The sequence below is a fragment of the Triturus cristatus genome, chromosome 4_1, assembly GCF_964204655.1.
Source record: "Triturus cristatus chromosome 4_1, aTriCri1.1, whole genome shotgun sequence".
Taxonomy (NCBI): domain Eukaryota; kingdom Metazoa; phylum Chordata; class Amphibia; order Caudata; family Salamandridae; genus Triturus; species Triturus cristatus.
The window spans coordinates 972,464,949-972,492,157 of record NC_140585.1 but is presented as its reverse complement, the minus strand read 5'-3'; the positions used below and the strand labels follow the sequence as shown (position 1 = coordinate 972,492,157).

Below are 27,209 nucleotides of genomic sequence, written 5' to 3'. Positions count from 1 at the left end.
TCCTCCGTGATGTTTATCAAGCTTTTTTTTCCTCTTGGGGCAGCTTGCTTGTCCTTACTGCACTGTCTGCTCTTTTCTAATGTTACTGACACTCTCCTCAGTCATGCCTTTTACTTAATTTTGTATCTTCTATTTAATCAGTGCAGCGGGCGCGACGGTGTAAAAAACCAGGACAAATAATAGAGAGAAAGCAGCAGTTTTACGGGTACGGACATGAAGCTCGTTTCCAGCATTAAAAGACACAATTTAACATTCCGAGCCTTACTGATCCTCCTTACGGGCGGAGGGGGGCTGTTCCGCCTGCTGCGAGCGCAGCACCAACCACGGATATATTATTAAAATGGTCTGAATCATTTCTAGGAGGTGCTTAAGTTGCTACCTGCGAGTGTGGGGGCGATTCCTGCTGATTGGCAGCAGCAGAGATGACATGACAAGTGTAGATTGCGCATGTCCGATTAACCGGCTGCTTTGCGACGGCCAGCCTGGCATGCGCACTTCTGTCGCACTAGCACAGCAGCTGCGTAACAGCCATTGGATGCATACACAGGCCCCCAGTCACACACGAAGCGGCGGGGTTGCCTGCTCCATCCAATCATGACACTTCTTTCATGCTGTAAACAGCATGATGAGAGCAGCGGCAGGATTGGTTATAGTTTGGTGTGACCAAATAGCATTGAGGTGTAGAGCAGCACACGGAATCTAAGAGCTTATCTCGACTCTGTGGGGGAGTTGAACTATCTTAACCACATCCTGGAAATCGCCAGGTGAGGCTGCGGGGGTTCTACTCTATCATGACCACCGTCGCCTCGCACAGGGACTATCCCTGCGACATCCCTGTCTGGGTCCCCGATCGGCTACTCGGCCACTCATTGAAGAAGACCATTGTCCGTTGGAGCTGAGCTACGCGGTGAAACGAGTGGCTTCCACCTCGGTGGGACACAATTTAGAATATGCACGGTACTTTGAGAAAGGCACTGTTGTTGAAAGGAAGCAACAGTGGTTCTGGTATCATTTCCCCTCAGCTCCTTATAATTAGTGACCATAATCCGTTACAAGTGCACACTGTGAGCCATGACGTTTAGAGGTCAGGCAGGGTCAACGACATTTCTTCCCTTGGTTCTTAAATTTCAAACCTTGCGGGAAAGTTCCTTCAGTCTAAAGTATCTTCGCATCTTCACATTTATGCCATGCGGTGGATGCATAGGTTAAAGACAGAACTAGTTTAAGTGAGGAACACAAACTTTTCTTTGTCTAGGCTTTGTATTTAGCAAAAAAAAATCTACATCTCTCTTGATATTGTGCATAAAAAGCACCCATTCTCTTCTCCCTGGTTCAGAGATCTGCCCCTCAGGGCCTTGCCCACGTTTCAACAATGGGTTCGAAGACTGGGCCGTTTGATATATAATTTTGGACTTGATAACCCAAGAAGTTCCTATGTAAAACCTTGAGCGTAGAGAATAATCACAGCACTTCCTACATTCAGAGTGGATCCTCTATTTAAGAATATTTTGTGAAGGTTTTTTTGCTTGAGCCTTTTTCTGGTTTGCGACTTATTTCTTAACCGAAACCTACCATTCTGCATTTCATGTAGCCACACTTGTAACTTAGGTAAAGCTACTCAGCATTACGCAGTGAATAGAAAGTGTGTTCGATGTGCTTTGAGGCAACCTCAGGGCAGCATTGGCGCTACAGATAATACAATAACAAATATGTTTTTGGAAGAGGCAGGGCCCAGTGTATGTTGGCACTAATAACTCGCTAAGTGGTATAGTAGCAGGAGCCCAAACTGATAAGCACATCTTGGGAGCTGGTGCCCGTAGGCATCTGGGGTTGCCTCAGTGGGAGTGCGGACTTCCCGTGCCAAGGGGCGGTTACACTTCTGTATGCCCCGCATGCAATGTTTGTTATGTGAAAGTAGCATGTCTGCACTGGCTGCTACACTTGTAGTACTTGCTGCACCGTGAAACCCATGATTCATCTTGATGAGGCTTTAATGTTCATTTTTCTTTATGGTATAATATATTTTGTTTCTGAATTTCAAAGTGTGACGCAACCAATTACATTGTTGCCTAAGTATAGAGAAAAATATTCAGTAGTGTGGTTACTGAAATGGTGGCTCAGTGAGCTGTTGGTTGGACGTCAGGAAGAAGGTTTCAACAATTATAAAGGCATAGCTGTCCTGGTGTGTTTCTGTAATACTTAGTTATATGGGTTTTGTATTCTGCCTTACAATAGGACTGTGGATGCTCTTAGACTACAGAGTCTTTATATTAAAAGACCACCAGAGGCTCCATATATATACACAGTAGTAGCGTATCACGCTTTACAGGCTTAACCATTTGGTGCCCTAATGATGTCCTAACTACAATTGCTTTATTAACATTCTGGTTTTCTCAAATTTGCTTCATAATGCACCATTTGCCTTCTCTTTTTTTCAAACTTTTCCCTTTGGGAAACCCCCCTCGGAACGCTCCCACTCGCTCACCACAGGGCACTCATCCCAAACTTTTACGCCTTACCACTTTCAAATGTTACCAGCCGCCCCTGATCCATTCTCAAAAACCTATCCACCTCTTCCTTCTACCTCCTCCTAATTATAACTCCTGTATTCAAACAACACAAACATCCACTGACACCTTGCTTTCTCTCTAATCACAATCCTTTCAGTCCTGACCACCTTTTGCCTTCATGTACAAGACTTGTAAGCGTCCATCCCGTGACACCTCAACCCTTCTGACGTATAGCCCCAGCCTGGAGTTTCCTTGCTAACCAGGAAAAACCTGCCCTCCCCTCCCACGCCCCAAGGAGTTGCTCTAAATGTAACATGAGAAACCTTACTGAGGCTATTGCTCCAACAGCCACAAACAAAGATTTCACCTACACGGTTTTTTACTTTCTCTTTTTTTGCCTGCCACTCAAACAGTTGCTTCAAATAACACACTTAACACCATAATATGCCACCCTTTTTTGACAAGGATTCATATATATCAAGAAAGTAGAGCTTTTTGTCCATGAAGGAAAGAAGTACCCCGTCTTGCATAAATAACCAGAAATCATCTTGCAAAATGTTGCTATGCTCAATAAAACCAATTTCCATGAAAGTGCAAAATCTTTGTATCTCCTTATTCACATCCCACCTGTCCTTCTCCACCACATTATGCTTGATCACCCAGAGCGCAAGCCTTTGTGGTACAACCCCTGTCCACAGCACATGCGTCGCTGACCATGAGCCGCGTATCCTCTTTTATTCGCCCTTCATTATTTTCTGCAGAGCTCCACCAGACAATTGAACCAAGTCATTTTCGCCTAGGTAAATTAAAAGAATGTCTAAGCATGTTCCAGAAAAAACAATTCCTCCTTCCATGGAAACAATTGCTCGTATTGCATAACAGTCTAACCCCACTACTAAACCACGAATCTATCTGTTCACAATCCCAAAGATCGTCCAAAAGACCTTTTCTCTGCCTGCTTCGCCTCCCATCATATCAGTGACTCATAATCCATATTGTAAATACAGAAAACAACGGTTCCACCACACAACCTGAAAAGAACAGAGACATAATTCGAAATCTGTTACCAACAAGACACATCATAATTCTAGTTCATAATAAATCTAATGCAACAATCTGATGACCACCTGCCCAGTCCCTTTATTGTTTTTAGTGACAAACCCGGCCTATTCGCTTCCATGACTGCGCCTATGAGAAACAAATGTGTCCCAAAATTGCTAGCATCCTTCCTTAAACTGTGCAACACCTTCTTCATCACAGCTAATAACTTGAAAGACTCTCAACCTGCTGTCATCCGCATGGCAAGCAAAAATAATGCCTTTCACCATCTCCAAGTTTTGTACTCCCAGGCCCCAACCGGGTACAGCTCCCTCCACAAGCGTCCAACGCCATCATTGTATCGTTGCGTCACTGATCAGTGTCCGACATGCGCAGCCACGGCTTATGAACCGATCCTTGCAACCTGATCTGGGTACCGAAATCTCTATTGCCATCCTACTGTTCAACAACTCAACACTCAAAAGGCTCTAAAAGACATCCCCAATATGCATTGCTTGAAAAGGCAATATTCAAACCCTACCTAACGTGCTCCAGCAATTCTTTTGTAAAAAAGGTTCCCTTGCCCGTTTGACTGGCCCATGTTCTTTTGCCTAGCCTTGTCGAATTCTCTTATCTAGGTCTCCCACAGAGGGCTCATAGCCTCAAAAGCAACCCCCAAACTCTTTCCTGCTGTTATCAATGCAGACATCTTCTTTTCAATCATCCACATGAGGAAATGTACCACATCCTCTCTTCTTGCCACCCTGACCTCCTCTGTCTGAGCCCTCCGTAAAGCACCACTTGCCAGAAATTCCTAGTTGATGCCAAATGAGTTCTTAATTTTAGACGCCACAAAAGCCGCTAAACAGTGTCGAGAAAAAACAGTAAAAGCACGTAATGTAAAACCTGAATCCAAATTTGTTATACATCCCAGAGTATTGACGAAGTAAAAGCAAGAATAAACAAGATAAGGAGAGTACTCCAATCAACGTGAAGTCGGCGACTTCATGTTGATTGGGAGTACTCTCCTAATCTTAACAAATTTGGATTCAGGTTTTATGTTACATGCGTTTAGTGTTTTTTCTCGACACTGTTTAGCGGCTTTTGTCTTGTCTAAAATTGAGAATTTTCATGCAGTCAAGCCCTGATGAAGCCATGGTATTATCTACCCAATGACAAAACACGTGTTGGCTGATCTCTTTGTGATGAATATATAACACCGGTGATGTTGGAAACTTTCATGGATTGTATCAAAATCGAACCGAATGTGAAGAGCTTTTGTGACTGTACACTCAGGAACTGATGTATAGATTAAAAGTGGACTTACTACTATCTACCCTATTTGGACATTGATGTAAATTTAGTGCTCGGACTTTCCTTTGTAGATGAAAGTGCCCTTCTTTTGACGAGCCCAATTGGGTTGTATGGTAACCAACCCTTGACCTGGAGCACCCCGTGTGCGATACGTATCCATTTACTTTCCCTATGCATACTGCAGGGCGCCTATTGCTGTAAACCGGTTACCATATCCTTATAAATCTGGATATCAAGTACGCACCCCTCTTCTCTGCAAAACTTAGAGTGGTGGATCAAGATGAAACTCATTTTTTATGGTGGCAGAGGTCGTCTGGGACTGGTTGGAAAGGCAAGGGTACCCTCAGTGAAGGAGGAGAAGGAGCGGTTTCAGGTCCCAAGATGACCGGAGCGGAAGCAGAGACTGAGGGCAGGATGACAGGGGCCAACAGCCACCCCAACTAAAGAAATGGCCCAAACAGACAGGGAAAAGGTTGTGGCGGATTTACAGCAGCGCACTACCCTGGAAACCACTAACAGGTGGGGGGCACTGGCAGAGCAGGAGTGGTCATCGTCCTCAGAGAAGAACTTGGTCTGTGATGCAGATGGTGTGCTGGCCCTTCCCCGCGGGTCACTCTGATGACATTGAACAAGAATGGGATACCGGTTTGAGGATGACTGTGGGGACTTGCAGGGGTGGAGGGGTGTGGAGGATGGGGAAATCACCAGGAGGAAAATGAGGTCTGCATGTAGCAGTGGCTACGAGTAAGGGACTATGATTGATTCTTTACAAGACTAGGTGGCTCCTGGGACCATGGTGGGTTGCTCTTCTGCCTGCACTGTTGTGTGGGGTCGAGGCTTGTTTAAATTCTTGCTCTGTATTTCAGAGTGTGTTTAGTGTTGGACGTACCTTGTGGTGGGGTGGCGGCCAGGTTTACAGCCATAGCATTGTAAGGTAGGGAGGGTGAGGAGTTTTTTTTTTCTTTTTTGTTATTATTTACAGATTATTTTGTTTGCAGCCAGAGGGAAGCAGTGGGGTGGGAGATGGTGTGCCCCCAATCCTGTATGTGGACCCTCCAGGGAAGAGTATCGCCTTGTAGGTTTATCCATGAAGTCACAAGCCCTTAGGTTACCAACGTGGAATGTATATGGGCAGCAAGATTAAAAGGGGGTTGGTGGCAAAGACCCTTACCCGCTACAGCACGGATGTAGTGTTGCTCCAAGAAACGCATTTAAAGAGATCTAACTGTGTTCCCTTGGGACACAGTTGTTATGTAGTGGTGGGTCACTCTGGTTACACCGCAGGATCTGGTCTAGAGGGGTAGCGATATTGGTGAGAAAGTCCCTCCCCTTTCAGGTGACACAGATGCGGTCGGACGATCACTGATGCTATACAATTGTCACAGGCATGTGGGAGGGGGAACCAATAGCTCTGATTAATATGTATGCATCCTCGAGATTGCAAGCGGGGCGGCTTCTGGAGCAACTGCTTCGGGACCTCACACCTGTGCTGAGTGTCATTGGAGAGGATTTTAGTATGGCAATAGATCCACAACTGGATAGGGCCCACCACTCACAGTACTTTAACCCTCAAGTGGGAAAGTTGAGAGACTTTGTACAGGCTAAAGGGTCGGGAGACATTTGGCGATTATTTCATGGGGTGGACAGGGGTTATTCTTGTTCTCCAGGGCACATAAGACTCAGTCGCACCTGGATTTCTTTCTGACTCCCCTGCCAACCTTACATAGATTTGTGGAGGCAGAGTTTCAGGTACAGGGAATCTCGGATCACTCCCTACTGAACATTACTGTGGCAACAACTAACCCAAAAGGTAGGACGGAATGGAGGATGGCGTTGTGGCACAAGGCAAACGAGGAAGTAGTAGACTGCCTATGCAGAGTCACAGAGCTTTATTTCAAGGAAAATGTGGCAGCAGAGACTAGTGCGTTGGTCCGTGGAGAGGCCTATAAGGCCATTCTTTGGGGGGGGGGGGGTTATCATCGCCGATGAGGTAGTGGAAATGAGGGAGCAGGCTCGCCGTAGGATAGCTCTGGAACAGGAAATCATGGACCTCAAGGCAGATTACCATTTGGCTCCATCTGCTATTGAAAGGATGCAAATCCTGTCCAAAATAGAGGAATACCATACATTGGTCACAGAGGAAGTTAAACGGATGCATACGGTCAGCAGAAGCGCATCTGTGAGACGGGGGATAAGGCAGGGCAACTTCTGGCATGGGTAAGTAAGGTGAATGAGAGCAAATTCCCATTGGAAGCATTCTTGCACTGGATTGGGGGCTGGAGACCGGCAGTGAGGGCATAGCAGCCACAATGGCTGCATGCATGGGGGAGGGGACAGAGTGAGGTAGCTAACTCAGAAGTGGTACAATTCACACTGGAATGCCCTTTTAGGGAGCTGGGGGAGGCTGCCGCTCTGGGATAGGAGGCTGATCTCACGAGGGAGGAGCTTCTCCTTGCGCTGACACAGCCTCAAACAGAGAGGTCTCCGGGCCCGACTAGCCTTCCAGGTGAGTTCTTTAAAAGGATGGTAGGAAGGATTGCTGGACCCTTGCACGAGATGTATCTTGTGGCATTTCAAGCAGGAGAACGGTCAAGAGACCTCCGCACAGCTACAATAGTCCTGATCTCCAAGGCGGGTAAACCCCAGGAGCAGTGGGACTCCTATCAACTCATATCACTGCTGAATGCAGATGTCAAAGTATTAGCTAAAGCACTAACGAACAGACTGGACACATTCCCCTGGCAGTGACCTCTTTAAACGCGTGCAAGGCCTTTGATTCTATCCACAGCAGATAGATCAATAGATAGATAGAGGTAGAGGTAGAGAGATAAAGATAGACAGATTCATTGGCGTAAAAGCTTATGTTTCCAGATTCTGAGAATTTGATCCCTGCCACCGTCTTGTGGATTACGCAGGGCTTCCCTTACCACCTCGAGTCTCTGAACTCCTGCACTTCTGCAGCTCAGCAGATGAGTCTATCTTAATAACTCTGTCTCCTTGATGAGGATCATGACATTCACCCCTGCCTGGAATGGTTCTCACGGCCATAGCAAGATGGAGCTGCAATAGCATCTGCCTTCATGATGCCTTTCAATAATGCTGGACTTTGACACTGGTCACCTCTTGGTCCAGCAGAATGCCAGGCTGAACTCTGTTTTACCTGACTTTGTGACCTTGCAGTAAATGTAATACATGTGCATTAGTTGCCTCCTTCCTGAATATTAGAAGGTTCTAATCCAAGGCTCGAGGCAATGTTTCTGTAATGTATCTGTGGTATGTTGCTCTGCAAAGCATGTTGTAGAGACAACATTTCTGTAACATTCCAGTCCAGGGACTGGACCTCATAGCTATGTGGCTCATATACACAGCACTGTTGAAGGTGACACTTGTGCACGTCGTGACACATGCAAATAGTAGAGCAAGTGTCAAATGTTCTGTATTTATCGTCTGTGCGTGGCACAACTGCCATTTGCACGTACAGCTACAACACACATACACATCGGATACAGAACACGGCAGCCAGAATGGTTACTTCCTTTCTGTACTTCTTTAAAGAACTCTACATTGGCTCACGATAAGAAAACATTGCACTTTTAAGCTTCTTTGTCAGGACACACAGAGCCTTGTAAAGGAAAGGTCTGGCCCATCTTCACTATATAAGAGGATGTGGCGTAACGGCCAGAGCTGCCGACTTTGGAACTGGGGATCCAGGTTATGTTATGTTATTCGGATTTCTATAGCACACAGCTGCCCCAGCAAACGGGCGTCCCGGCGCTGCCAGGTTCAAGTCTCGACTCAACATCCTGTGATTCTGGGCAAATCACTTAAAATCCCCCGTGCCTACCAAACATGGACAGCGCCTGGGTAACCCCATGGTTGATTAGCCTCGGAAATCCGAGTCTTCCTATTTTAGAATAAGGATTTACCATCCAACCAGGAGCCTTAGATACTGGCCGCTCCTGTTGACAGCTAAGCAATCAGACTTAAATCTGATGTGCAAAGACACTGGATGGCATTAAAAACTTCCGAAAACTACTTCTCCTTTCCTTCCTTGAGGCCAGTCACATCTCTTAAAGTGGCATTTGAGCCCTCAGAAGCTTATCAATCACAGAGGCTTTGGACAACACCTGAGGGGCCAGTGTAGCATCGGAATCGAGAAGAAATCTGATTGTTTTCACTTTTTCACCTCCAGACAGATTAAAATAGATTTTAGGGGGGGAGGCAATAAGGGTAATTGAATGGGTGTTCTCCCTTCCAATGCCAAGATGACTAATTCAATGTTGGGAACATTAGGACAATCCACCCCTGAATATTTTCCAACATAGATTCCCATGCATGTCTGGGCCCAAAGTCACCAGAATATTTTCTATGCACCTTGGTGTTGTCAATGTATGATTGTATGCACACCTGGAGTCCTTCAAGATACAAAGAGGGTATACAGATAAATATCAAACAGTACTGGAGACAGCGGCAAACCCTGAGGCTTCCACACTCCAGCTTGCTGACTCCAGACCTTAGTGGCACAATTTAACCTACTTGTGATACGCATCCATGAAATAATTAACCTTTCTAGAAGATTCAACTGAGGTGCCCAACATGGTGGTCTACTGCTTCATAGGAAGCCGAGAGGTTGAGGCCTCACACAAAGGCTGGGAACTGTTGGGTAACTGATTTTTGTGAAAACCTTTGCTCAAATGGACTTATGATGATACGAGAGTTGAAAAGCTCTTTCATACAGAGGTTAGGTTTGTTAAGTAGTGGAGTTACATGTCCCTCTTTCAGTGAAGTGACATTTTGATGGAAAAGCTGATCGAAAGTTTAACAGCTTGAGTAGAAATTGTGACATGTTTCAGCAGCCAAGCAAAGGTAGGATTCATTAGTCAATTATTTGATATTTTGGCTGTGAAAGAGACATGAACCTCTTTAGATGCCATTTTTCAAATTTTCGGCTGTGGGAGGACCTGTTCTTTACCACATCAGGCTCTTATACTGGAATATTGGGGTTTCTATTTGGTCAGAGTCAATGCCTAACATCTCTAATGGATTTTATAGATGAAGAACCTGATGGACATATTTAGCGTGTGCTTGTTGTCTGTGGCAGTGTAGACAAACTTTAAGCTGGCTTTTAGAAGTTGCTTCTGTTCAAGACAGCTTGCACCGAAGTGGTTACTTTTTCAATTTCACAATTTTCTTTTTATTCGTGATATTTAATCACTGCTTCACCCGTCCGCTGTCTACTCCAGTAGGAAGCTGGCTCCCCGTGCAATCCGGTGTCAGCGGTAAAAGCTGAATTAATCGAGCGCCTGGAAGCGGTCTTGAACAGAAGCAACGAACTAATGAGCAACAAACCAAGAACTGATCCAGTCTTTGTCTTGAGGAGAACCCCAAAATTCCCAAGGGTGTATGAAACGCGTTGGCATGGTCTCTTGGGAAATAAATCCGTAATAAATACAACTAGTAAGAGAAAACATTGGTAGACTGTCCATTCCACCATACAATACATTAACAACCAGCGGCCCCCAAGGGATGACTTTTAGAATGAGTGATTTGCAATCGCTGCTGAAATATTTTATGAACAAATGACTGGTCTAAAAAGGTCTTACTATTTATGTTTTGATCCAGTTTGTGCACTAACGGTTATTGTGATTTGTTGTCTTTTTTTCATTTTGCACATTTGTCACAGTATAATATGTTATATGGTTGCAAAAGTTCTGTGTGTCTGTACAAAACGAAAAAGGTGACCCTTTGTTGAGATGCCTAAAAACTGTAGCATACGTTGAAACGATTGAAGAAGAATATGTGAATAAACACAAGGGCTAAGAAAATTAAATTATTGGTCCCTTTTGTTGAATCTTTATCATAGTTATCAGGCAGCTAGAGCCTTTGTTTGGTTTACTCAATACAGATATGGCCACAATGTTTCGTCATGTATCCTTGAATGTTGACCCAGTTATAACGTGTAGAATGGAACTGTTGTACCAATGAAAAGCACCTACCACATGGTCACTGTTTCATTTCTACGCCTGTGAATATTACTCAAATGTTCCAAAAACCTCAATAAAAAGAGTTTTTAAAAAAGGGACGGTAGCTGGCTGACTTTTTTAGTGCTTTTTTATTGCAAAGTCCCACAGCTCTTTTGCAAGTAAGATGGCCTTTTATACAGTTGAAGGCGTAGTATTTAGCCCTAATAATAAAGGGTGATATTTAGTTTCACGTCTGTAGATCTTTCTGCTGCTTCATGGCTTCTAATTCTGCTGTGAATCATGGACACTTGGTCCGTGGTTTGCACACCATACCGAGGTGATGCATGAGGCCTCGTGTAGGTAGAATGTTGGTGGTGGGCAAGAACAGGGTGCAGAAGGACTGTCCATAACCTAAACAATGGTGATCTATTGGGGCCAGGCAACATGGACACCAGAACTGAGAAGACACAATAAAATACAAAGACTAACTGTCAGCCATATCCTTAACAAGCCACATGGTAAGCATCCTAGTTCGATATTAGAGAGATCAGACCCTCCTCAGGCCTGTCTGTAGTCATGGAATAGGAGGATATGTTCACTTTTGATCGATATCTCCCATTTGTTATTCACTTTCTTCAAGACTCTTTCTCTGTCGCGAGTGCCTTCCATTTCCTCTATGACATTATCTCTGTAAACATTATCAGGCTTTAGGTGGAAAGACAATACTCTCAGTTGGGAGTACCTCTGTCCAGGAATCTCTGGTTGGTTGTGCTAAGGGACACCTGGCCCAAAGGGTATTGTGGTAGCCAAGGAACCCAAAATTGCTGGCCTGCAGAGTATCTTCCATGTGTTCAATCCAAGACTCCATGTGTGCAAAAGATGAGATGGTTTTTTGGTGTGGAAATACCTTCCTTTTTCATTTCGACACATAATATTGCAACATTTGCACACAAATGTCAATGCTCTGCACTTCCTTCTCTGTTTTGGATAGCCTCTTATCCAAAGGCTGTAATCAGGCTGCTACCATCATTTATTGCTGTTGACCTTGGGTGCCACACTGACCATGGCACCTCAATTTCATTTCCTTCTGCATCGAATAGGGGCACAAACACTTCCCAAAGACTTGGTTGTACTTGCCAGACAACTGACGTTCTCAACACTATTAAATGGTGTTCTGGTGTTTCGTTTGAAGCACCAAGTAAATATGTCCATTGAGAGACCAGCCCCTGAATAGCACATTCTAACACTGGTTTACAGTCTTTTCAAGCTGTTGTTCTTGTGTGTGGAATGGGCTGCCTGATGTTAAAGGTTAATAAAAGCCTGTCTGTAGCCAAAGACATGGTCAAAGCCTAAAGTACAATTTGATAAGCTTGGCAGGAAGGGAAGTAAGGTTGTAAACACAAACTAAGGAGCTAACGAGGGACAGGAAGACTGAGGGGTGCCCTCCACTCAGGCAAGTCAGAAAAAAACAAACCTCAATGACAATCAATACATTCAAAACTTTCTTTCAGTCACTTATGACAAGATCCTTCGGTACTCCTGGCAGTACCTACGGTTGCAGCTTACGTGCTGCCAGGGGTACCGACGGATAGAGCGGTGCCCCCTTCCCTGAGCGGTCGCCAGGTTGAGCTGAGGCCACTTATCTGTAAACCACAGGCACGACCAGTAAATACGGGACTGAGAATAGCAGGATTACTGGCTTGATATTCTAGTATCATTATTATTTGGTTATTGTTTTTCACTGTCTATTTGCAGAAGCACCTCTTTAGGTCCTGACGAAAGCCCAGACACCTTTTTGGGTCGATTTGGCTGAAACATGTAGACTTGTTTTTCGTCCCACCCATGCAGTTTAAATCAGTACTGCAGGTGCACTGTTTTTAATCCTGGCAGCAACTAATAAAGGTAAACCTTTTGTTCTTGTTAGCCAGTTTTAGCATCACTACCTTCACAGTTTAAGATATTTTCTGTTGCTCTGCGCCCTCACCATAACCTGTTTTTGCCTGCATCATCTGTTGGATTTAGTATATTCCAATTAGAGTAGGAATACAAAACATCCCTGTCCTCCTTCCTCTCAGAGAGGAAGTTGTAGCCCTTGGCGGGACTAGGCATTCCCGCCAAGAGGAGAATCCCAGATGATGAAGCATGCCACTTTTTTTGGTGGGTGAGGGATTTCGTCCTGAAAGGGATTATCCCACAGGTTTTCCTGTGTGAGTTTCTTAAGTTTCTCTGTCTGTTTGCTCTGCTTTTCTAGACCCAAGGATTTCGATGGTGTATTTGAACATTATGGCCATACAAGAGGTGAATAAATCTCTAATGTCTTTACTAAGAGGGCTAAGAAAATATGTTCATTCATTCATTCTCATTCATTTCCAAGGAGAGATACCACAGAGAATTTGTGGCCAAACAAGAGGAAAGTAAACTACTGATGTCATTACTGTGATGGCTAAGAGAGTAAGCCCACACATTCACGTCCAGGGAGAGATACCCAGAGCCACCCAATACCTCAGTATTGTACAGCTAAATGACAACCAAGCGCCAAATCGATGGCAAATCTTGTGCACTCCACCATTTTATTTATATTATTTTATTTATAAAGTTTTGTATAGCGTGAACAAGACCCAAGCGGGTATCAGAGCGCTTTACATTTAGGGTAGATAGATTAAAAAGAAAAAAACAGCAACACAAAAATGTGATACCTATATGTGCGTAGCATGCTAAAACTGGGATTCCCAGGTCAATCAGAACATCAAAATAGAGGGAAGGCTGGTAAACAGTAGAGCTAAGGTCTTTTAGGGCAGAAACGTGTTCATTAGGATATTTCTCAAAGAATCGGTGGATGAGATTTGACGGACTTACTGAGGAAGAGATTTCCAGATCTTCGGGGCAATGCCTGAGAAAGCTCTGTGACTCATTCTCTTTTTGTGAAAGATGTTTGGTTTCAGAAGCAGTGAACTTGCACTTCGTGACTGTCTGCAGCCCCCTGATAATTCTAGCTTTTGAGCCAGATAAATGGGGGTCTTGAAATGTAGGGCTTTGTGAGTCATGCAGGCAATCTTTAGTTGTATTCTTGCTTCATACAGCAGCCAGTTTAGCGATTTTAGGGGTGGGGATATGTGATCATTTCGTTTTGCACCAGTAATCAATCTGGCTGCAGCATTAATGGAAGCTCTTAGTGGGGCCAAGTTATGTTTGGGAAGATCACGCAACGAGGAGCTACCGTAGTCAAGCCTAGGCAGAAAAAGAGCTTGTACCACCGCCAGCTTAAAGTCTTCATGAGGAAGGAAGGTTTGGGATTCCTTAGTGTTCTCATCTGATGTTTAGCTTCCTTGGTTGCATTGCTGATATGATTCTGCATGTTCATGTGCATGCCTAATGTGTAACTTCAAGGGATTTAGCTGACTCGATAATGTGGAGAGAGCATTTGAAGGCTGTAAGATGTTTCATCCAGAGGTCGGTCTTGGGAGTGTGTTTAGGGAGAGCGATAAGGAGGAATTGCGTTTTGGAGGTGTTGAGCAAGAGGTGGTTCTAAGTGAGCCAGTTTTGTTTTGAGTGTTGTCAGAGTAGAGTTGAGTGAAATGAAATCTTCTGGGGAGGTGATTTTCGGATATAGTTGGGTATCATCCGTATACAGGTGAAAAAGAATGTTTGCGGAGTTCAGAGCATTAGCTTTAGACCCTTTTCATCGGTCTATTCGGAAAAAATCCAACATGCCTCCTTTTGATATTGGGCCTCCTCTACTCCCATACATCTCCGGTCAAGAACTTCTAGAACCGCCCTCTGAAAGGCCTGTTTACCATGGCCAGCTTCCTCAAAATGTTGCACCAGTCGAGTTGACAGTTTGCCTGTTTTTAAGGTACTGATGTGCATCCTTGTCCTCATCGTACTGGTCGTTTGACCAATATAATGCAAATCACACAGATATGTGACCCTGTAGATAACAAAGCAGGAATTGCAATTATTCATCTTGTTCTGATGCCAGGACCGGCAATTGCTTAATTTTACTCTTTGGGAAGGGGATATGAGTTTACACATGAAGCATTCCTATACGAAAAATGTCCTGTCGGTAGTTTGACCATATTCACCCTAAGCTTTCTTGAGAAATATGTATCAGTATATCGTTCAGGTTGGGAGCATGGCGAAACACAAACCGAGGTCTGGGCATTTTGATAGACCTCCACATTCAACAGATGCCAGTGCTTCCATATGAAGTGGCGTTTTTAGTGGATAGAGGATCAATAGTAAACACGACAGGAATGCACTCTGTATTGAACTTTGGATGTTTTTCCAGTAAGGCAGAAATGCTCGTAATCATAGCCCTCTTCTGAACCCTATTGAAAACATTTTTGGGATAGCCTTGGTGTTTAAACCATTTCACTAATGAAGATGATTGTGTAATAAACGTACTGACAGTACAATCTCTGCTGTATCTAAAGAATTGGCCTGCAGCAAGATGGTCCCTCAAGGCTTGTGGATGGAAGGACATGTTCTGTAATAGAGAATTTCTGTCGGCCGGTTTTTAGCGTACTGCAGTAGTAAGTCTGAATTCATCATCTGGAATATCCAAATACATGATTGAATCTCTGCTGATAGGCCAAGTGAAATGAAGACGGGGATCAAAGCCATTCCGCCAGTGCATGAAAGATTCCAAATCTTCCTCAGGACCAGACCAGACCAGATGCACATTACATCGCCATTTCTGACATTCAACAGTCGCCTGACCTCAGACTCGTAATCAGTAGCATTCAACACCGCAATAGCTCCCACCTTGTCAGCAGGTTTAATCACTATATTAGGAATTTCTTGTTAAGACTTGATGGCCAAACATCTGCCTTTGATAAATTCTGGAACACCTGCAATGAAGATGATTGTTCCAGTTTATAGATCGGTTCCAATACTCGCTGTTCAAAAGTCCATACGTCAGGACCCATACCACAGGGTGGAAGGCAAAACATAGTGGGTCTGTGGAGGTTTGTGAAAAACACTGAAGGCAGATCCCTAGGTTTCTCCAGTTAGAATTTATGCAATTGTACTTTTTGCATAATCTCCTGGAACTCAACTCTAAATTTAAAAAGATCATGTTGTGGTGTAGGGACAAAGCTAAGCCCTTTATTCAAAACACGTTCCTCCATCTGAGACAGAATGTAATCAGACAGGTTGACTATATTTGATGGAGCTGCTGTGGTCCAGAGTCTTTGCTCCAGGTCATTCTTGGCGAGTGATTTTCCCATGGAAGATCCTGCCGAACTCTGCCTCTTGTTTGTCCCCCACTGTGATTGCCTCTCTGTTCCTGGACTAGAGAGAAATCTTAGTAAATTACCAAGATCCGCTGTCTATCGATTTTGTGTCAGATGCATCAAAAACTGCAGTCATAAGACTGCTCTCATCAATATGTAGAGGGACTAAAGATAATTGCAGACTAATTGGAATGACAAGTGAAAAGGATGGCAAAGTAGGGAACCACCATTGGAGCTCCCCATGTTTCTGTGAGCACTTCCTCTCCCACCAATAGAATCAACATCCTCTTCTTTTCTAGAACACTAGTGTCCTTGTTGCTGTCAGACTTAACCTTGCTTCATTGTGGAAGTCAATTGAACAAAAATGACAAAGATCAGACAACTACATAGACTTGGAAACTATTCTACAATAGAAACATTTATCCTTTTTGGGAGGATGAAATCAAAACATTCTTTGGTATTCGGTCTGTTCTTCCTGCAGTGTATCTCAAGGATCCCAGCTTTCTTCACAAAACAAATTAACTTAACTCAATTTACATCTTTTCTTTTTCTGTGAGATACTGTTCTCTTTAGGTCTCTAGGTGTGTCGGACTAACTTGGCTTGGCACTTATTTAGAAGCGGTTATCTCAAATGTTGCTTTTTAGAGTGATTACATTCCTATCTCTTTGCTGTTTTCTATTTTCCAGTCCCATTTTTGTCTTTCCTACTAATATTCAGATTTGTGCGAAGTCTTGATTATTTGATTTATCTGACAATTCCCTATTCTCTTTCCACCCATGTTTCCCGTTTGATGCGGAGAACAAAGAGCATGGTGCATGCCTGCTTAGGTATTGATTACTATGTATTGCCATAGGAAAATTTCCTTTCTTCCATCAATTAAATTCAGGAGGAAGGATTTTTTTGGTGTAACCAGAATCTATTTTTCTATACCCATAGTGCCTACGTGATTGACTCAAGTATTATTGCAATTTCAGTTGTTTTAAATGGGTAGTATTAGATATAATATTGAATGAATTACATTCTTGTACACCTGGATGTTTGTTGATTCCTGAAGGTTGAGTTGGGAATGTTTCTTTTCTGCATTATTTTGCAACGTTTAAAAAATAAGAATTATTTGAGCAAATTAACATGAAGCCAAATTTGAGTTGTTTTCTTGATAATGCCTACTTTTAACTTTAAATCAATTGTATTTGTTTCAGGTGCATTCACTTCAAATCACAGTTGGAAATATTGAAACAATCTTAACAGACACAAAGCAAAGACAAGAATGGACTGACACAGCAGTTCAACATGCAGACGCTGAAGTCAAACGGATTGATACTATTCTGAAGAAAATGCAAAATGAAATTCTGAAAGACCTTTCTGATGGAATTCAGGATGTCAAGAATGCCAGAGAAAGAGATGTTCCTTTTTTTGAAAAAACTGTGGATGAAAAATTAACAGATTTAACTACATCAATAAATGATAACATTGCTGTATTCACAAAGGTACAAAGTCAAAGTCAAAATGAAATTAGCGATATAAAGAAAAAGATTGTATCATTAGAGGAAGCCCATTCATTGGAAAATGACTTGGGCACAATTAAAAATGTGGTCAATGAATTACAAACATCAATGACATCTAACAAAAATGCAATAGACTTGTTAAAAAATGCGGTAGAGTTGGTGGAAACTTCTTTATACAATAAAGCCAAAGAAGTAGGATTACTTAAAGAGGAACACAACTCCTTCAACAAATCTTTAAGCGCCCAATATTCAACAATTCAAGCTCTGAAAGATGACGTTTTGAAAGCAGAAGAGAACATTGAGCACCTCCCAAATGATATGGAAAAAATTAACACAGACTTTCAACTACTGAAAGATGCTTTTGTTGAACAAGAAAAACATTTATTCTCAGAGAAACAAGCTATAATTGATATGAATAAAAATACAATTGAACTTTTTGAATCTAGATTAAGCGGTACAGAAGAAAGTATTGAATCTTTAAATTCCATTGCTGGTCAACAGTTAGAGAAAATTAATTATTTTACTGTTGGACAAGATGACCTACACCGGAGGTTAGATACCTTAGACAGGATACAAGCTGAAAGACTTGAATCGGGTAATGATTTGCGTTCACTTCAGGAAACGGTGACAAAACTTACAAATTCACAAGAAGCCCTCGCTAATGGTATTGATGAATTAAAGCAGCATACCCATGCAAAAGCTGATGAATTAAAAAAACTACAGGAGGAAATAATCAGTCTACATGATGGTCAGAGTGATCAAATAAAGGAATTGCAATCAAACCAAGGACAAATGTCAGATGACTTAGAACAACTGCAAGGCAGTTTACCCTCAGAAAAGTATTCTGAACAACTAGTTAATATACAAGAAGCTGTAAGCAGTTTAGTACCTTCAGTTCATCAATTAGATTCTGATTTACAAACACTTTCAACTAAAGTGGAGAGCATGGCAGATCTAACAAATCAAATAAGATCCAATGAAAAAAACTTATTGTCAATGCAGGACTCCATCGAGGAGTTAAGGAGCAGTCTAGATAAATTATTGGAGAAGATTGAAGTGATGCAGGAAATGGTGTAATTTACATGCATTTTGAATGCCACAGCTTAGATAATTCACACCAGGTATACCATCCCTTTCTTATTGGTTTGCATTCATCATGTCTTTGGTGTGAAGGATTCTTACCTACATTAGATAACACAATAAAGTGAAAACACATTTATAAACATTTTTTCTCAGTAGCATTAGTACTGTAACAAATCACAGTTTCTATTCCTACGCCCTTTGTTTTTAGGCATGTACCACCTCGTGCTCCAGTAGAAAATCAGTTTACAGTCATTATTGCACAGTCAAGTAATGTGTTTTTGTGTGTGTTATGGAATGAAAAAAATATATTTTTTTCTCAACTATTTTTATTGGTATTTTATTGCAGGTAAAATAACCAATATTTTGTTTAACTATGTTACCAAGACATAGCACAATATACCAGTGGTTTGAATAGTATACATCTGCTGTACTATTCAACTGTTAAACAAGACAAAAAAATCTTCAAAAATAGATAAAACATGCACAAGAATAAATAATACACCTCCCTCATTCTCTGTGCACATTCACACTTTTGAGAATCACTAATAGTCATTAGTTAGTGAGTGCGTGTTTGGGTGAGTAAAAGCAGTCATTATTGCACAGTCAAGTAATGTGTTTGTGTGTGTTATGGAATGAAAAAAAAGTATTTTTTGCTCAACTATTTTTATTGGTATTTTATTGCAGGTAAAATAACCAATATTTTGTTTAACTATGTTACCAAGACATAGCACAATATACCAGTGGTTTGAATAGTATACATCTGCTGTACTATTCAACTGTTAAACAAGACATAAAAATCTTCAAACAAAGATAAAATATGCACAATAATAAATAATACAGCTCCCTCATTCTCTGTGCACATTCACACTTTTGAGAATCACGAATAGTCATTAGTTAGTGGGTGCGTGTTTGGGTGAGTAAAAGCAGTTACATTTCTAAAGTACATTCTTGCAAGTAAACCCCGGATAAGCACAGCCCAGTACACTGAGACGGTGGTTGGAGAAGAGAATAGCACATTGTGCACTTGAATATCTTCACATCAGTAAACAAGTATAATGGATCAAAAGTCTAATTGTGGCACATACTGTGGGGCAGATTTACAAGCCACTTGCGCCATGTTTGCGTCACTTTTCTCATGTTAAAAGTGATGCAAAAGTAAAATGTAAATCTGCTCCTGTGTATCTTATTTCAGAAAAATGGAGAGCCTACAAAATTGCTAACTGGTTCATATGTTTAGATACCAATGAGCACCACTTGCTAAAGACTAGAGGTGTTGTTTACTGTGGATTTAAACAGGTGCTCATATGGTGCAAAGCATTGAGTCAATTTACTTACCGTTATTAAAACCCATTGGTGCAGCACAGAATTGTTGAGCTCTGCGAGCGCCTGCTCAACAGGTGGTAAGTAACTACCCTGGTGTTCCATTCCTGGTGTGCAAACCAGAACTTAAAGTCAGATGCCAGGGTGCACAGATCTACAATGCTATTTCAACTCCTTAAGCATAATGTATTATCCATGTGTTTCTTATCACTTTTACGGGATATCTTCTAATGAGATGTGTTTACCGTAAATGAAACATACAGCACTACAGTTCTTTCAACTATGTGGGGATATCCGTCTTTTATTAGGTATGTTGAGTGAGACCCTTCAGATTGAGAGAGTTCAAATGAATTATGGTATTTTGGAAACAAGATCCTCAGTTAAGGTATATTATTTGTCAAGTACACATTGGTTCCTAATTGAACTGTAGAATTCACAGTGCGGATGAGCACTTGCTCCAACATAACTAATTACAGCAATGTCACAAAGACAGAACTGGGTATGCTCTAATGTCTCATAAAAACAATTACCCCAGCTAAACAATTACAATTCATCATCCAACCACTTACCTTTTTTCCCCACCATTACACTGACCCTAGAAATATGGAGGACAGTAGAATCTCCAAGTGAATGGAATAGCCACATCTTGCTATCTTCTAATATGTTGTGAATTTGTCTTTGTAAAACAGATAACACTTAATTTTGGGTCTCGCTGTGCTGAATGAGAAGGGGGAAACCAAGCTTAGACTCGCCCCTTCGTCCTTCCCCCCTCCCAGCTGCTCCTCCCTCCCACCTCCCCTTCTTATGGCGGCCGCTGTGTGGCAGTGAGAGCGACCCTTGACCCTGTCTGCAGGGAGGTCGCCCCCCACGCCGCGAAGCCCCACCTGACTGCGCCCGTGTCTCTGCCCGTGTATCTGTCCAGCTGCTACTGCCGCTGAGGGAAATCGAGGCCCGCCTCCACCCGCAGGCTACCACCTGCACCTCATCCCTGGTGTCCAGTGGTAGGCCATAGGTTTGCTTTCCTGCCCTAGACTTGCTCTATATTGTATTGCATTGTGCCCCTTCTGCTTGTGACCGTCTTCTATTGTATTCTGTGCCTATATTTTGTGACCGTCCTTCCCGCGTGCTGCTGCCACTCTCCCCAGCCGCTGCTTCCCCTGCGGCCTCGCCCCCCCCCTGCTCTAGACTTGCCCTGCATTGTACTTGCATTGTGCCCCATCTGCCTGTGACCGTCTTCCATTGTATTCTGTGCCTGTATTTTGTGACCGTCCTTCCCGCGTGCTACTGCCACTCTCCCCGCCGCTGCTTCCCCCGCGGCCCACCCCCGCTCGCCCTCTCGTCATTCCAGTCTTACATCTGTATTGCGCCCCATTTGCTTCTGTGACCGCACTTATTGTAGTGTATTTTCCGCTTCTGTGACCGTTTCTCCCCGCTTGCCACTCTCTGCCACTTTCCCCGCCGCTGCGTCCCCTGCGGCCCCGCCCCCCGCTCACCCATTCGTCCTTCCCCCCCCCTCCCAGCTGCTCCTCCCTCCCACCTCCCCTTCTTATGGTGGCCGTTACGCCGCCGCGCAGCGGACGCGCTCAGCGGGCGCGCCGCTGGTGTGCCGAAGGCGTGCCTAAGGCAAGCCCGTCTGCACCCGTCCGCGCATGGACCGCACCCAGCGCCAGAACCCCTGGCCCCCTCGAACACCACAACGCCCGACTCCGCTACGATGCCAGCACCCTCCACGAACTCAACCCCGGACGAGAACACACCTGCTACCAGGCCACCCCGAAGCACACCCAAGGACCCTTCACTTGCCAGAACTGCAGCTTCACCAGCATCCGGCCCACCAAACCACCAACCAAAGAACCCAACTACCTCAGATGCATTCTTCTCAATACCCGCTCCACCCGCAAACACGCCGTCGAACTCTGGGACCTTCTCGACTCTACCTCCCCAGACGTCGCCTTCCTGACGGAGACCTGGCTGAACCTCACCTCAGCTCCCAACATCGCCATAGCCATCCCGGAGGCTACAAGATCACCCACAGGGGTGGAGGAGGAATCACCATCATCCACAGGAACAACCTCAGAGTCTCGACCAACACTGAAGACACCCTCAGCACAGCCGAACACATGCACTTCCAAATCCACACCGACCCCAACACCACCCTCAGAGGAACCCTCGTCTACCGACCCCCCGGACCCCGACGCAGTTCAGCGACTCCATCGCCGACTTCATCAACACACATGCCCTCGTCTCCATGGACTACATCCTCCTCGGGGACCTGAACTTCCACCTCAAGAACAACAACGACACCAACACCAACACCCACACCCTGCTCGACAACCTCGCCAACCTCAGATTCAGACAGCTCGTGACAACACCCACCTACACCGCCGGCCACACGCTCGACCCCATCTTCACCACAAGCCCCCACGTCACCTTCAACCACACCACCGGACCCCACTGGACCGACCACCACTGCATCCACTTCACCTTCAGGAAGCCCACCACGCACCACCGCACCCAACAGATGCCTCGACGTGGCTGGAGCAAAGTTACCGAAGACCAGCTAACCACCACCCTCGCCCAGAACCCACCCGCCGACTCCACCGACCCAAACACCGCCACCCGCAACCTCAGACAATGGATCGACAACTGCGCCAACACCCTCGCCCCACTCAAGACACCCTCCAACAGCCACACCAGCAAGAAAGCCACCTGGTTCACCAAAGACCTCCAGGCCTCCAAACGAACATGCAGAAAACTAGAGAAAAGTACTGGCTCCGCGAACGAACACCGGACAGCCACGCAGCCCACAAGAACGCCACACGCAGGCACCATCAACTCATCAGAACCGCCAAGAGGGCCTCATTCAAAGACCACTAGATAACAACAGCAAAGAGCTCTTCAACGTTGTGAAAGAACTCTCCAACCCCAGCTCCAACACCAACAACATCCCGCCCTTGCAAGACCTATGCGACTCGCTGGCCACCTTCTTGCACCGCAAGATCGCCGACATCCACGACAGCTTCAACGCCACGACCGCCCCGACAACCACCGCCCCCACGACCACCACCCACACCAACCGCCTGCTTTCCTGGACTAGCATCAACGACGAGGACACCAGCGAGATCATGAACACCATCCACTCCGGATTACCGCTAGACCCATGCCCTCACCACGTCTTCAACAAGGCCTGCACAGCCATCGCACCCCATCTCCGGAAAGTAATCAACATCTCCTTCGAGACAGCAACCTTGCCGGAAAGCTGGAAGCACGCCGAGATCAACGCCTCACTCAAGAAACCCAAGGGAGACCCCAAGGACCTCAAGAACTTCCAACCCATCTCCCTGCTCCCGTTCCCGGCGAAGGTCACCGAGAAAATCGTCAACAAACAACTGACCCGCTACCTCGAGGAGAACAGCATCCTGGACCCATCCCAGTCCGGGTACCGCAGCAACCACAGCACCGAAACCGCCCTCATTGCTGCCACCGATGACATCAGGTCCTTGCTTGACAACGGAGAAACAGCGGCCCTCATCCTCCTGGACCTGTCAGCCGCCTTCGACACGGTCTGCCACAACACACTATGCACACGCCTCCACGCCGCCGGAATCCAAGAGAAGGTCCTGGACTGGACCACGTCCTTCCTCTCCAGCAGAACCCAGAGAGTCCGCCTCCCCCCCTTCCACTCCAGGGCCACCGAGATCATCTGCAGCGTACCCCAGCGCTCTTCCCTCAGCCCGACGCTGTTCAACATCTACATGGCACCCCTCACCCACGTCGCCCGACAGCACGACCTCAACATCGACTACTACGCCGACGACACTAAGCTGAACCTCTGTCAGATTCCTTAGATACTAAATCGATCTTCTCAGGAACAGATGACCGTTCCTCAATTCCCTCCTGCCGAAGCCAATGACAGGTGAGAGCAACTGCCAATAACTTCAACTCGGGGGAAAGGGGAAGTGGAAGACAAAACAAGAGAGACTGCTTCAGGACTCTGGCTCCTCTTCTATTCGTCTGGAATGGGAAACCTGTAATGGCAAGCACAATACGTTAACCCTCCCAACTCCTTAGGCGGGAAATATTGTCATGTATCTTTTTGCCTTATTACCTATGCTAGTCCTGAAAACTGCTCCTCCCTATACTGTTTTGCCTGAATTGTATTTTTTAGGTGCTTCTTGTCTTATACTTATATCATCTGATTTACTGGAAGAATTCGGAGTTTACTGTTGCTGTCTGCTTAGAGGTAATTACTTCTTTTATCTCAAATGAACACAGTGCTTAAGATGTTCTTGAGAGGTAGCCTCTAGGACAACAACAAACTATAAATGTTTCCTTCGCTGAATGCTGTTAAAATTCCTGAGTGCACACTTTTCCAGAATAGGACTTTATCCTTTTTCTTTCTTGAAAGAGTCTTTCTTGACGTTCAGTCTTTAATTAGTTTTTTCATTCCAAAATAGTAATACAGTCCTGCTCACAATTAGGAAATGAACTGCATACGCTTACTTGAAAGTTGGAACGCTTCTCTTCACAGAAGACGTTCCCTGGACCAGGCGTATTCAGCTCTCACTGCCAAAATTCTGTGACTGAAAATGAACCTGCAGTTCCCGACTAGAATCTTTTCTGTGAAAGAAATTCCTCAGGTTAGAATTATTTGTACATGGAACTCAAAAGAAAAGCTATTCTCACTTTCCTAGTTAAACTCTCCACTACGACTAAAGTTCTTTTCAATTCTCCTCAGAATTGAAACGCGCTTCAAGAAAACGTTGCTGTCCGAATTTTCTCTTCAGTTGAAGTGCGCCGCGCGAGCAGCGCGCAGGCGCATTATCGATTCAAAAACGTCTTGGGCGAGAACAACTAGACCGCGCACCTCTACAGGAAGCGGGAGCGGTCAAGTCTGATCCCGTAATTGCCGCATGACACAATTGACGCATCATACAGCGAAGAGAGGCTCTCCAGGAAGGAGTCAATCTTTTCCAATGTGGGTATCGTCTCACAAGCAATTGAAAAGGGGTAAGAGAATGTCTTTTTGACTTGATGATGCAGCAAGTAGAGAGGTTTCTGACAGTACCCCCCACCAAAAAACGTCCTCCCAACCTTGGTTTTGTTGGGTTTTTTCTGTGGAATTCTCTTATCAGTCTTGGGGCATGGACATTAGCACATGGCTCCCAAGATCTCTCTTCCGGGCCAAAGTTCTTCCAGTCAATCAGATAATACAATTTACCCTTCCTGACAATTGAATCTAATATCTTGTGTACCTCAAACTCCTCTACAGCATCTACTAAAATTGGCTTGGGTGATGATTGAAGTCTTACATTAGGTGGACTCTTTTTTAGTAGAGAGACATGAAATGTGGGGTGTATTTTCAGGTAAGAAGGTAAGTGTATCTTAACTGTGACTGGGTTTATCATCTTGGCTACTTTAAAGGGGCCAATAAATCTAGGCTGAAACTTGCGATTTTCTTTGATTCTAAGGTTTTTTGTGGATAACCATACTTTATCGCCAGGACAGAATTTTGGACATGTTCTCCTCTTTTTGTCTGCTTGTTTTTTATAAGAAACCTTTGCCTTGATTAAATTTTCTTTGGCTCGTATCAAGGAATTTTGAACTTCTTTTACAAACTCTTCCACTGCCGGGACTGGGCCTTCTTCTTTATCCACTATCAAACTTGGGTGTCTGCCATAATTTAAATAGAAAGGGGAATTCCCAGTAGAAGAGTGTTTCGCATTGTTGTACGCAAATTCTGCTGCCCAAACTAACTCTGACCACTCAGCCTTTTGATCTAATAAATAGAGTCGAAGGTATTGTTCTAATTCTTGGTTGACTCTCTCAGTTTGGCCATCAGTTTCCGGATGGAAACTGGTGGAATAACGAGCATCAATTCCCAACCTCTTCGTAAAGGCCCTCCAAAAGTGCGAAACAAACTGAGAGCCACGGTCTGACACCAGAACTCTCGGAATTCCATGCAATCTCACTATGTGTTGGGAGAATAACTGAGCCAATTGGCTTGCTGAAGGCACCTTTTTTAAGGGAACAAAATGGGCCATTTTGGAGAAGGTGTCTACCATTACTAAGATAGTATTATAACCTTGACTGGGGGGAAGATCCCCAATTAAATCCATTGAAACTGTATGCCATGGATATGGTGGGGTAGGCATAGGCAACAACAACCCCTGTGGAGCCATTCGGTCTGTCTTCCCTCTCAAACATCTCTCACAAGTGGCTACAAACTGTCGTATCTGCGGCTTCATCCTGGGCCACCAAAAATTTCTCTCCACTAAGTCAATGGTCTTTTGAACTCCTTTATGCCCCGCCAACAGTCCATCATGACAAGACTTCAAGGCCTTTTCTCGAAGCTCCTCAGTAGGAAGAAACAGCCGATCTTCTTGATATGGAAGGTCATTTCTAATCTCCCTGCCACCTTGCTCTTGGGCCCATTGAATCATTTCACCTTTCGTCATAACCTTCTTGATTTCTGTTGAAAAATCCGAATTACTGGTGGTGGAAATGATCTTCTCCTTTGGTATGATTGTCTGTGGGATCATCTCAGATTCTTGGGAATCTGAATTAATTCTGGATAGTGCGTCAGCCTTTGCATTGCTGGCACCTGGCCGAAAGGTAAGCACAAAATCAAAATCCGCAAAAAACAGAGACCAACGCAATTGTCGAGCAGACAAAGTGCGAGCGGACTTGAGAAATTGTAAATTTCTATGGTCTGTGAACACTGTGACCTTATGTTTTGCCCCCATAAGGTAATGTCGCCACTCAAGAAATGCAACTTTAACTGCAAGCAACTCTTTGTCAGCGATGGAATAGTTACATTCTGGGGGAGTTAACTTCCTTGAGTAATAAGCCACTGGATGCAACTGGCCAGTATGTTGATGTCGCTGAGACAGTATTCCCCCAATGGCTACATCGGATGCATCTGCTTCAACATAAAATGGATCTTCTGTTCTTGGATGTAATAAGATTGGAGCCTGAGTAAATAATTTCTTTAGACATTGAAAGGATTCTTCGGCTTCTTCACTCCAAATGAATTTCACACCTTTCTTCAGCAATTTAGTGATCGGGGTTACTTTGTGGGAAAAGTCGGGAATGAATCTTCTGTAAAAATTTGAAAATCCAAGGAAACTTTGGATCTCTTTGACATTTTTTGGGGGGGGCCATTCTTGCACTGCCTTGACTTTTGCCGCATCCATGCTGACTCCCTCCGGGGACAGCACAAATCCTAAAAATTCAATCTT

At 44.4% G+C, this 27,209-nt stretch overlaps 1 protein-coding gene across 1 annotated transcript in view; it reads left to right on the top strand.

The window, feature by feature from the left end:
- The window catches only part of CKAP4 (cytoskeleton associated protein 4), a 31,949-nt gene extending 12,976 nt beyond the window's left edge, over positions 1 to 18,973 (top strand). The window contains exon 2 of the mRNA XM_085653856.1: positions 17,260 to 18,973. Coding sequence (XP_085509982.1) covers positions 17,260 to 18,642 — 1,383 coding nt within the window. The 3' untranslated portion in view covers positions 18,643 to 18,973. The remainder of the gene's footprint in view (positions 1 to 17,259) is intronic.
- The last annotated feature ends 8,236 nt before the right edge of the window (positions 18,974 to 27,209 follow it).